A 13,777-nucleotide genomic window follows, 5' to 3' on the forward strand; every position below is an offset into this window, starting at 1 on the left:
GTCTATAGAAAAATTCGACATGATTCTTGATGAATGTCCTCATCTCAAATTCCTTCAAGAATTTCAAGACATTTTGGGCTATTGTAGATAGCATGGATAATATTATCCTCTTCCTGAAGTACTTTAAGAAGCCACATTAGTGAGATCCACAAAAACAATTTAAATATTTGAATGTTTAATAAGTAATAATCCTATTTTTATTATCTAGTAGTTTTTGTGAGTTGAAAGTAATTTCAATTGAGACCAAGCCTTGCTCCTCTTGCCTTACAAACTTTGCACACATTATTTCTTCTGCTTAGAAGTCTCTCTGTCCCTCTCCTTCCAATCCATTCTTGACTATTTAGCTCTTATGTTAAATATTGAATTAAAAGTCACTTTTTCTAGGAAGGTTTTATTGCCACAAAAGTTTCTTCATGTTAACATGAAGATTTCATAGCTCTATGAGGATAGAAATAATGGTGTAATCATGGCTGAATATCTAAATTTCACAGTGGCAGTACCACAGTCAATATATAAATACTTGCTGTGTGCATCAATTAATAAGTAAATGAGTAGATGAATGTGAGAAGTATGCAGGTATTTAAAAAATAACCATAAAAACATTTCTAGAGAATAAAAAAAAAAACAATGAGAAGGCAAAAATAAGAGGAATTCAGAAGTTTAATGCCCTAATGGTCATGAGAACATGGATGAAGAGATTGCATCATGTTTTTATTTACTAAAATATATATTTTATTTACTAAAACATATATTTCATATATATAAAATGGCCAACATTATAAAATTATAGGGATGTGCTTGGTAAAATTACACATTTAAGATTAAAGGGGGTAGAGTTACGTCTCTTAATATTTTAAAATATATGATTAATATAAATAAATATGTGACTTATAAGAAATAATAATAAAGGTCATGTGTGACAACCATTACAAAAATAAGTGTTCAGATAGAACAAAAGATGAATAGAGCTGTCATTTGAATTTTATGGAAAAAAATGGGACTTGGGCTAGTCAGATTGAGAAGGGTAAGAGATATGCGAGATGGAAGACAAAGATTTAGAGACAGAAAACTGTTTATGATATATCATCAGGAATATTGCATATAACAGTTTGATTAAAAGGTACTATCAGTGTATTTTATTAGTTTTAATTAGTTACATATAACCGTACAATGATCTTGACATATCATACATTTGAATCAGATGGTATATAATTTCTTTTTTCTGAGTGTACAGGTTGCAGAATCACATTGGTCATGCAGTCACGTATATACCCACAGCAATAATAATGTCTGTTTTATTCTGCTGTCCTTCCATTCCCCATTCATCAGTGTATTTTTTAATGCACAGAATTAAATTAATGCACAGTGTATTTTTTTAATGTACAGAGGTAAAACAATTTAAATGTTGACTTTTTTTGCTTATAATGGCTGTTAAATTACTACTAGAATAAATTGAAAATAATACATTTCAATTAAAGGGAATTAGTAAAATGAGTTAAGGAAGTGAACTTGCACAGGAAACTTTCAACTAATTTCAAAATAAAATTCAATAGTTCTCTGGGATAAATTTAAAAGGAGATGAGGCATAAATTAAACAGCCTTCTGCTTTTGGTAGAATATAAATGATGCTCCATGGTAACAAGTAAAACATGGTTGAAATAAAAATCATTCTTTTCTAAGAACTTAATGAAAATCAGTGGATTACAGTCAATTACATAATTCATAAAAATTCCCTTTTTTCAGAAATTATTAAGAATTTAAAGACGTTGACATTAGATCATTAAGTAGAGTGCAGGGTCCTTTAAAACATGAGGCCCTGGGCAACAGAAGAGGTTTCAAGTCCATGTCTGACTCTCCCTGGATGTTTTGATGACTTGAATTCCAAAAAGAGACATGCTGTTTAATAAACGACCATAAAGCTGTGATAGCTTCCTTACCTGGAACGCACTTCTGTTTTTCCCTTGAGGCTTCCATTGACCTGCCATGGTGCAGTAACTTTGCAAAAATGAACAGAAATTAGGTGGGCTCTAGGCATCAGTGTGAGTTGGGAGAACAATCTGGAAAGACATAAAATGCAAAAACAAATGGCTTAGTCAAACAATCCTTTTCACTTATCCTCAGACCTTACTTTTGAATTTTTGTCAAAGAAAGCAGCAATGGAGGAAGGGGCTAGAAAAAAAAAATTGTATAGATCAACACATTCACATGATTCTTATATTCCAGGGCCTGGACAAAATTGACTTCATTTATGAATCAAAAATATCTAAAACTTTAGTTCCAACTTGTTTCAGATGAAATATTGTCAAGATATAAGAGGTAGATATGAAGGAAGAGAGGTTGGAGGTTGAGTTAATCACAAGTGAACTCAATCTAATTAAATTTGCAGCTAACCCTGCAAAGTTTGAATCAACTTTGGAAGAATTTTAAGAGATCAGCCAGCCACTCAAAATACCAAAGGAAAAAGCTGTCTGAAAACTAAACAAAATTAAATTTCAGCCTCCACAATGTTTGTTATATAATGTCGAACACACAATAGAACAAGATAAACAGAGGAGGAGGAAAATGGGATGTGTAGTCCAGGGAAAATACTGCCAATATAAACCAATTAACTGGGAAAACAGTTATTGTAATAAGTAGGCAAGGACTTTAAAGCAACTACTATAAATACGTTAAATATTTTACAATAGTATGTTGACAATAGTAAATGAAGACATGGGGTATTTCAGGAGAAATGGAAATTCTAAAAAAGAAACAAATAGAAATTCTAGAACCATGTATACTCTACTAAGAAAGCTGGTTGTGTCTATAGTAAAATCAAGCAAAGTGGACTTCAAGACTAAGAGTATTATTAGACATAAATAAGGATATTTTATACAGATAGTGTCAGTTAATTAAGAAGTCATAATAATGTTAAATGTTTTTGTATCGAATAACAGAGCTTAAAGATAAAGGTAGCAGAAATTGGTAAAAACTAAAGAGAAATATAAACCACCTTTATAGTTTGAGATCTAATGTACCTCTCTGAATTTTGAATCAAGTATACACAAATACATAAAACAAAAGAAGATAAGAAGTTTGAGTAACATTATCAAGCTACTTAACCAAATTGATCTCTACAGAACAAACATATCACACAACTGTAAACATATTAGTCTTTTAAAGTAATTGAAAGGAAAGTGACCATGACATTCTGAGTGACCAAGAGATCTTTAGGCGGTGGTGTCTGATTGACAGGGAAGGAAGAGAGAAAGAGAGCAGGGAAAGAGAAAGAGGGAGGGAGAGAGCAGAGAGGAGAGGAAGGAAGGAGAGGAGAGGAGCACAAAGCACAGAGAGAGAAAGTGAGAGAATAATGAGAGAGAAAGAGGGCAAAGCTAAAGGGTTGTAGTGGTGGGGGTGGCCAGCAGGAGAGAGTTTTTATAGCCAAAATCTAATGGGGTCTCTGGGTCTGCAAGCTGCCTTGTTGACTGGCGTACAGTGATTGGATCATACATAGTTGCTAAGGGTGTCATCTTCTGTCTTCAGGCAGATCCGGCAGGGGCCAGAAGTGGGTTTCCATTGCACCAGATGGTTGGGGGTCCAATGTTCAGTCCACCCTGCAGCTAACATTTGTTCAGCCTGCTCTGCAACTAATAGTAATGGAACATGGGACTGGGGCTGTAGCTCAGTGGCAGAGCACTTGCCCAGCATGTGTGAAGCACTGGGTTCGATCCTCAGCACCACATAAAAATAAAATAAAGGCATGCATCTACAACTACAAAAAAAAAGTGATTTCTATGTAGTACAGTCCTCTTAAAAAGAAGTAATGCAACACGATAGACCTATGCTATATACCATAAGACCTATGCTATATACCATAAGACAAGTCTTAAAAATTTTCAAATAATTAAAGTTACTTGAAATCATTTGAATTCAGAGTATGTTCTCTGACTATATTAGAATTAAAATAGAAACAGTTGTGAAGACATTCAGAAAATCCTTAATTATTAAGAACTTAATTTCTAAATAGCATGGCTTAAAAATAAATAATAAGGACAATTAGAATTGAATGATAAAGGTAATGAAAATATATCAACATTTGTGTCATATAGATAAAATTATGTTTAGAGGAAAGCATTTAGCTTAAAGTGCTTAGAAGAAAAACAATGAAAATAAAATGTAAAGAAAAACATAAATATATGAATAGAAATAAAAATGTAAAAACAAAAATCAAGAAAATAAAAGTTGTTCCTTGAAAAGATGAAAAAAATGAGAAACCTTTAGTAGAGGTAAACTTAGAGAGAGAAATATAAATGACCAATATCAGAAGTGATGAAGGGGGTTAAAGGTTATATAATTAAAAACTTTATGTCAGTAAGTTAAATAACCTAAATGAACAGGACAAATCCTTTAAAAATAATAACAAATGAAACAGATATAATATATTTGAATATCACAATAAATTTTAAAAAATATGAATTAATAATTTAAAATATTCCCATAAATTCCAGACCTAGATGGCTATGGCATAAAATAATCAAAAAAAGAAATAATAACAATTTAATATAAACTCAGAAATAGGGGAGGGAATAGTTTCTAAATCATTTTATGAAGTCAGTCTGACAAGGATATTAAAAGGGAAATTATAGATTAAAACATCCCTCAAGAAAATAGAGTTTAAAAATCTTTTAAAAATTACCAGCAAATTGAATCCAGAGAGGTCTAAAAAGAATAATAAATCGTGCTCAAGTGAGGTTTATCTTGGGGATGAAAAACTATATTATAATAATTTTATAATATATTTAATATAACAGTGTGGAGTATGATTCAAAACGTGGTAATCCTTATATGAATTTATTTAAATCTATGTAATTAACTGATTTTTATTCATAAGAATTTTGAAGACACATTATTCTAAAGGTTTATAGAAGACTTGCACATGAAGATTTTATATTAGGGGCACTGGGGTTGTGGCTCAGTGGTGGAGTGCTCACCTAGCACATGTGAGGCACTGGGTTCAATCCTCAGCACCACATGAAGAATAAATAAATAAAATAAAGGTATACAGAAAAAGATTTTATATTAGGGGTTTTTCATTTCAAACCTAGTATTTTCAAAACATATTTTATGATCATATCTTGAAAGAAGTCCTTACTTTCTGAGACTTGTTATTATTTTCAGTGGCAAAGATTTTCAGTCATCCAGGTTTGAAATACGAATTATCTTAGACTCTTCCTTTTCTTTCCTTGTCCCGTATATTCCATCACCATAATTTATTTTTTAAAAAATTCCTTTAAATGAAGAAAATTATGTTTTGTCATATATGAAAAAGTCAAAATGAATTCCACTATTATAGATAATTATAATGCACTAACAAAAACATAATAAAATCTTTAATTATGTCTTCTTTTACAGTCCCAATATTAACACAGTTGGTTGTATTTATTGTTGATTATTTTTCCAAGTCATTTGTTTGTAAAACTGATTTCTTAACCTTTTCATTAAAGTAAAACATATGTACAGTAAATTGTACAAACTTTAATTATATTGATGGATAACTTTTTTTTTTTTTTACAAATGTCTGCACCTAAATAACCAATTCACAAATCAAGACAGACAAAACCAGTAAACCAAGGTATATTATTGCCCCTTTCCAGTCATTCATTCCCCTCAAACGTAACCATAGTTCTAATTTCTACCACTCTAGATAATAAGTTTTGCCTATTATGAACTTTATAAACGGTTCCTCTTTGGTTCTTTCATTTGACATTATGTCTGTAAGATTTATCCATGGTGTTTCATATAAAAGTAGTTCATGTTTTTCATCACTGCGTAATACTCTATTATATAACATAACCAAAATTTGTTTATACATTCTACTCCTAATGGACATTTGAATCATTTCCTATTTATGTGTTATTACTAATCAAGTCAATATGAACATTCTTGTTACCGTCTTTTGGGACACTTGATATTTATGTATCTAGGAATGAGATTACTGGGTCAACTATAGTGTTGCCAAATAGATTTTCAAAGTGGTTGTACTTGTTTACATTCTCAATACAAGTGTATGAAAGTTCCAGTAATTCTACATACTAAGAATGTAAATTTTTTACTATTGTGTGTGTGCATGTGTGTGTGTATATATATATGTGTATTATATATATTTAATTTATATATATATATATATATATATATATTGTTTTTTATATACATATATATATACACATGAAATACAGATCCATTGTCAGGACAAAAATAATATGTATTCTCTCAATGGTGTTTTTTTCATGAATAGTGCTTTTAATTTTATGAAGTCCTTTAACTTTTCATTTTTGTCTTGAGAAATCTTTGCCTACCCAAAAATAAAAAAAAGATGGTATTGCATTTTACCTTCTAAAATGCTACATTACTTTATGTTTCACATTTAAGTTTATGATCTGTATTGTATCGATTGCTATGTTTTCAGTGAGGTAATAAATCAAGGTTGTGTTGTTTTGTTATTCCATTTGGATAGCTAGTTGATCCATAATTTATTAGTTAAAATACTATATTTGCTGCTGTATTACAGTGCCATTTATCCATAAATCAAAGTGATTAGAGACAACTGAATAGCTTTTCTGAACACTCAGTTCTGTTACACTTGTCTTATAGTCTGTCTTTTTCACAATACCATTTAGTTTCAATCACTGTGCCTTTCTAATAAATCTTGATATAATTTACATCTTCTAGCTTTGTTTTCCTTATCAAGTAGTCATTACTATTTTAAGCCTTTTATATTTAAGAAATATAAATGATTTTTAGAAAACATATTGTCAAATTCTGCAAAAAATCTATGATGAAATTTTGATGGGGGTTACATGATATATAGTAGTCAACTTGGCAACTAACATCTTTCCAATATTAAATCTTAGAATCAATAAAAATTATGAATTTTTTCCACTCTTTTAGATCTTTTAAATTTTCTTCTGAAACTGTTTTATAAGTTTTCTATATAGAAATATTATATAATCTTTCATTAGATTTATCTCAGTGTTTTTTGATGGGATTTGTTTCCATGGTAAGATATTTTTTAAATGTTTAGATTGCAAATGGTATTTTTAAATATTTTTTCTCTTTCTTTTGTTGCCTTCTAGCAAACAGAAATAGAAAAAATTTTCCTATCTAAATAAACTTTATTAAGCAACTTATTTAATATGGATGTTAAACTGCCATTTTTAAGTGACAATTTTCAGTGACAGTTCGAAGAATTTTGACAAGTGTGTATATTCATGTAATTTTTAGTTACAAAGTATAATATTTAGGTCACCCCCAAAATATTCCTTTGTGCTGCTCTGTGGTTGAGATTATTCCTCATTACTAGAACTAATACTTATTTGCTTTCAGTAACTAAAAATTAGTTCATTATTGGTTAGTTTTGACTGTTCTAGAATTTCATAAGAAAGAACTTATAGGTATGTATTCGTAGGTATGGCTTCTTTTGATCAATATAATATTTTTGAGAGTCATTCTTGTGTCCATTGTCAGGAATTCATTGCATGTTATTGCTGTGTAGTACTTGTGTGTGTGTGTGTAAATATATTTGGTTTGTTTTCAGATTTTGAGTTGAGCTATTATGAAAGTAAACTATAAAAATTAAACACATGTTCTGTGGCCATGTTTTGATTTTTCTTATATAACTACCTAAGGTAATACAGTTTTGCACTGCATAATGACATTTTGGTCAAGAAGGGACCACATGCATAATGTCGTTCTCATAAAATTGTAATGGAGTTGAAGAAAAATTCTATTGTCTAATGCTTGACAGCATTGTAACATCATAGAGTTCAATGAATTACTCTGTTTGTGGTGATGCTGGTGTAAATAAACAAACATTCTGTGCTGCCAGTCATATAAAAACTTAGTGCATAAAATGTATGTGAGGTATGTAGTATGCTATACCATCTAGATTTGTGTATGCACATTCTGACATTAGCATGACAAAACAGCTAATGATACTTGTCCCAGAATGTATCCCCATAGTTAAGTGTTCTTCAAATTGACACATGATTGAACTATGTCAATTTTTTTTTCTTTCTAGGTACTGGGGATTGAACTCAGGGGCACTCAGCCACTGAGCCACATCACCAGCACTATTTTGTATTTTATTTAGAGACAGAGTCTCACTCAGTTGCTTAGCACCTCCCTTTTGCTGAAGCTGGCTTTGAACTCAGATTCTCCTGCCTCAGCCTCCCAAGCTGCTGGGATTACAGGTGTGTGCCAACATGCCCTTCCTAAGTCAAATTTTAAATGATAAATTTGTGATGAAAAATTTTATGAAGAAAACTAAGTACAAATGGCTTTACTAGTAAATTCTATCAATATTTTAAGAAATCATGCAATTGTACACACATTCTTGCAGAAAACAGAGAAAGGAGGAACAATTTCTAGCTCATTTTATTTTTTGTTCTTCTATATGTAACACGTCTCTTTTCTCTGGCTGCTTTTAAGAAAATTCTCTTTATTACCATATTCAACAGTTAATGGGATTGTGTTATCCCTCTTTCCCTATATCCTACCCTTTTTCTTTCTTTCCTCAGCCTGGCTTTGGTTTGTTGAACTTTTAAATCTGTACATTTATGGTTTTCACCAAATTTGGATAATTATCTAATATTCTCTATTCAGTTTTTTCTTCAGTCTCTCTTTTTCCTTTTAGGACTCCAGTTGTATTATTTTTAGATAGCTTGAGCCTATAAACCTACAGCTTTTTTTTTTTTATTTCTGTGCTTCATTTTGGATAGTTTCAAAATCATGTCTTCAAGTTCACTGAGCTTTTCTTCAGGAAATGCTAATCTGTTGCTGAGTCTAGCTAATGAAGTTTTAATTTCAGACATTGTTTCTCTGTGTATCTCCTCATTCTCTTAATATCTTCCCTAAAAATCCAACTTCTTGGTTTCCATAAATTCTGACAGTTGTCTCTTCAATTCAGCAAGAATTATGTGTTCCACTTGGTTTTCTGCCTTGCTGTGCCATGTTTTAGAAAGCATTTCAGGAAGAATATTGAAAGGATTGTAGGACTCATTTCACTTTTCTCTTAGAAAGTTTAGTCCTGAGTTCCTTATTATCCAATATGTTTAAACAGTAGTTCCCTATATTCCAATTTTCTACAATGTTTATTGTGGGAGGCCAACCTTACGGGTGACTGAGTTACACTCCCCAGCTGGGTGCTGAGGCGCTCTGTCACAGAAATGGGTGTGTCTTGCTACAGCCCCATGGGTGAAGCTATGCTCACCTGTTCCTTTGTAATATAACCCCTTGCCCTGTTTAGGATAGAATCTTCCATGGAAGTGCCTTGTGTGTGTCCCCTCCTCTTACTGTGCCCTTGGGTGTGGCCTACCCAGGTGTCAGTCAACCTGCTGACAATGGACATCATGAAGATAGACTCAGCCCCCTGAAACATGACCCCTTGCCTCATTTGAATAGCTTCTCCTCAATAAAAAGGGTCAGTGCGTGCTCTCTCTCTTTCTGCAGACCCTTAAGGTCAGAGGAGCCGTCACAGCAACCCCAAAGAAAAAGGTATTTGTGTCTCTTGTGTGGTTATTTCATGCAGCCCAGTTAGCCCAGTTTAACTAGAGTGACCCCTGAGCCTTTTAGTCTCGAGAACAGAAACCTGGCAGTTTATGGTTGTAAAACAAAACTTTTACTTTTTCTTGTTTAGTTTTAAGAATTCTTTGTATATTTTGGACAACAGTACTTTATAAAATATGTCTTTTGCATATATTGTTACCCAGGATATGATTTGGATCTTGAATGTCTCCTGGAAGCCCATGTACTTTTCTTTTTCCTTTATTTTCTTTTAGTACTGGGGACTGAATCCAAGACCTTGTGTTTTAAGTTTCATGTTTTGATAGTGTGATCCCCAATACACCAAGGTCCAGAAGTGGGGCTTTTAGTTATCATCATTGGATTAACCATTGGATTAATCCAGCAAGTGAATTTTCCAGCAAGTAGATTAATCCATTGATAGGTGAATGGCCTTCTGAGTAGTAATTATAGGTAAGTGGGACATGGCTGGAGCAGGTGGGTCACTGGGGGCATGCTCTTGGGGAATACATCTTGTTTCTGAATCCTCACCACTTGTTCTCTTTCTCTCATCTCTCTCCCTGCTTCTTGGTTGCCATGTGCTAAGCAGCTTTCTTTCACCACATCCTTCTGCCATGATGTTTCTGCCCAGCTAATCATAGACGAAGACTTCTGAAACCATGAGCTAAAATAAACCTTTCCTTCTCTAAGTTGTTCTTTTCAGGTATTTTGGTCACATTAAAGAGCTGACTTACACACCCAATCTTCTTCTCATTCTCTTGATAGTATCTTTCTCAGAGCAGAAGCTTAAAGTTTTAAGTTTTTTTTTTAAAGGAGAGAGAGAGAGAGAGAGAGAGAGAGAGAGAGAGATTGAGAGAGAGAGAGAGAGAGAGAATATCTTTTTTGTAGATGGACACAACACAATGCCTTTTTTAATTTTTATGTGGTGCTGAGAATCGAACCTGGGTTCCACCTGTGCTAGGTGAGTGCTCTACCGCTGAGCCACAATCCCAGCTCAAAAGTTTTAAGTTTTAATGAACTCTGTCAATTCATGGATCACGCCTTTGGTGTTATAACTAAATAAAAAAAATCATCACCAAAACCAAAGTTATCTAGATTTTCTCCTATCTCATAGGATTTTTACACTTTTACATTTTGTTTCAGTCTATTGGGCATTTGAGTTAATTTTTGAGAGGGTGTAAGGTCTGTGTCTAGATTTTGCTTTTTTCCCCCCTTCATGTGGGTATCCAGTTGTTCTAACACTATGTGTAGTAGATTATCTTTTCTTCATTGTATTATGTTTGCTCCTTTGTCAAGGATCAGTTGACTATTACTAGTGTAGGTCTATTTCTGAGATCTCTACTTCTTTGTGAATACTGTCTTGATTAATATTATTTTATAGTAAATCTTAAAGTCAGGTTTTATTGGTTCTTATAGTTTACTTTAAATACTGATTTTATATCCAGCAATGAAATGCACATATTAATTTTAATAGTGTAACAGTGTATGAAGATTCTTTTGGACTTTGTAAAAATCGAATTATATTGTCTGCCAGTAATGGTGGTTCTTGCTTTTCTTTCTTATAGCTTTTCTTTCTTTTTCTTGATAGACTTCACTGAATAAGGACCTCTTATAATACTGAATAGAAGTGGCAATACAATAATAACTATATTTATTCAGTTCCCAATATTTAGTGGAAATTTTTAACATATTAACATAATTATATTATTCACTATAGGTATTTTTGCAGAGTAAGGACATTCTCTTCTAGTCCTAAAATGCTCATGAGTTTTAACATGAATGCTATTACAAATATAAATGATTTTTCAACACCTACTGAGATAATCATACTTTAATGGTATGGTGAATTATACTGATAGATTTCCAAATGTAAAACCAATGTAGAATTCCCAGAATACACCCTACTTGGTCATAGTGTATTCTCTTTTTAAAGTATATTGCTTACTGTGATTTGCACCTATTTTTTTAGAGTCTCTGAAAGTATTTCTACATTGACTAGTTAGTGTAATAAACTACCCTAAACTCAATGGCTTATAACTTTTCCCACATATGTTTGTAGATTGATTTTATATTTACTTGACCTAGAATAGCCTCCCATCTGAGTGGCTGTGCTTCTCTTGTAGGTTTCTGACCTCTGCTTTTAGCTCGGCCTCAACTGTTTCTTGATTCTCTTGGAACCAGCAGGTTAGCTGGAAGAAGCTCTTCTTTTTCATAATGATGGCAGAGGCACAGTGGAAAGGCTCCATTGTGTAAACACATTTCAAGCTCCTCTTTGCATCTTATCTGCTAATGTCCCATTGGCCATAGTAAGTCATGTGGATAAATCCAGAGCCAAAGTATGGGGAAATATATTCTGCTTATGAAGGTGGGAGGTACTACAATGTCATAAGACAAAAGGCATGCATCCAAAAGGAATGGAGAATTGGGGCTAATAATAAAAGCTACCACATTATTTATAAAAATATTTGCCTGAAAATTTCTTTCTTACAATGTCCTCATGAGAACTGGCGATAAAGGTTGTCCTGGCCTAAAATAAAGGAACAAATAGAAACAAAATTGGAAAAGCCTCCATTTTCCCCCCTATTCTCTAAAAGAATATGGAAATCTAAAAGATGAGTACTACCTTTTCCTTCCCACCTTAAATATTTGGTGGACCTTGATGTTGATATTACTTAACCTGAAATTATGGGAAATTTTTAAATTAAGGATATTGTTGTGGATTCAAATGTATCTTTCATTCACTTACTTGTTAAAGCTCTAACCCTCAATGGGATTGTAACCTGAAGATGGGGCTTTGAGGAGATAAAGTTAAATGAGTTCTCAAGAGTGGGTCCCTAATCTAATAGAACTGCTGTCCTTATAAGAAGGCACACCAGAGCCTACCCATGTTCTCTTCCTTCCTTCTCCCCTACCCCACGTATACATAAGGAAGAGACCATAAAAGGACATGGTGAAAAGGCAATCAGTGATCTTTAAGACAAGAAGAGAGGACTCAACAGAAACCAATCCTGAAGACACCTTCATCTTTTTGGCCTCCAGAAATGTGATAAAATAATTTCTAGAGGCTGGGGTTGTGGCTTAGTGGTAGAGCACTTGTCTAGCATGTGTGATGCACTGGGTTCGATTCTCAGCACCACATATAAATAAATTTTAAAAAATTCATCAAAAACTAATAAAAATATTTAAAAGATAATAATGTCTATTGTTTAAAGCATCTTGTCTGTGGTAAAGAATTGAAGCTAATAATAAAAGTTCATAACCTGAGCAGACAAATACAGATACAATTTATCAATTTCAATATAATTCACATAGTCTATTACTTCTTACATCAGTTTTGGTAAAGTATCTTTCATGAAAGTAAAACGTCAAATATTTTGTCACAAATATTCTTTTCTTAACATTCTATGTTTTACTCTCTGTAAGTTCTTTGGTGATGTTTCACTTTTCATTTCTGATATCAGTAGTTTGAATTTTATTTTTCCTGGACAGTCTATCTTAAGTTGTATCAATTTTATCTATCTGTTCAAAGAACAAATTTTGGCCTTATTTCTTTTCTCTCTACTGCACATTTATTTTTAATGCACTGATTTCCCCTTTTATCTTCCTGAGTTGTTTTCCTCTGCAGATGCTTGAGAAACTCTCAGTGCTAAACCTTGCACTATTATGAAGTTGTTGGTGTAACAATCCATTTAGATACAATGATATTCCATTACCACTTTAATCTTTGGTCTTTAATATTAACATAATGCTAAAGCACTTTAATACTCATTATTCAGTATGACTAGAAAGTCAAAGATTACTAGATATTTAGGAATAAATATAAAAGCAAAAGATTAAAAAGTAAAAATAAAATCTGAGAAAAATACAATGTAGATAACAAAGTAAATTTTAAAAAGGTGTTTAAGATTAGAGAGCTAACAGATAATGTAACCCTGATACCAAAATAGTGTGTTAAAATGGATAAAGAATAAGAAAAAAATAAAGTATGAATATAATGGTATAAATTAAATAGTCAATAAAAACTTCATGTGGAAAAAAAATGAATCTAGATACTAGGAAAAAAAACATGTTAAGAAAAACAAGAATCAGAAAGAAGACTTTAGATGATTATTCCAAGAAAATGACTTTCAACCTATAAATTTAAATATAGACAGATAATATTTATGTTTGTGGTATTTTTCACATCTGCAAAGTACTAAAAAAATCATCACTTTCCCCA

General features: G+C 32.2%; 1 protein-coding gene across 1 annotated transcript in view; it reads right to left on the minus strand.

Annotated features, from left to right (window-relative positions):
• Fam227b (family with sequence similarity 227 member B) overlaps window positions 1-1,985 on the minus strand; it is a 49,507-nt gene extending 47,522 nt beyond the window's left edge. The window contains exon 1 of the mRNA XM_027925769.1: window positions 1,938-1,985. Within this exon, the coding sequence (XP_027781570.1) occupies window positions 1,938-1,985 (48 nt within the window). The remainder of the gene's footprint in view (window positions 1-1,937) is intronic.
• Window positions 1,986-13,777: the final 11,792 nt, after the last annotated feature.

Source organism: Marmota flaviventris, chromosome 2 (genome assembly GCF_047511675.1).
Source record: "Marmota flaviventris isolate mMarFla1 chromosome 2, mMarFla1.hap1, whole genome shotgun sequence".
Classification (NCBI taxonomy): domain Eukaryota; kingdom Metazoa; phylum Chordata; class Mammalia; order Rodentia; family Sciuridae; genus Marmota; species Marmota flaviventris.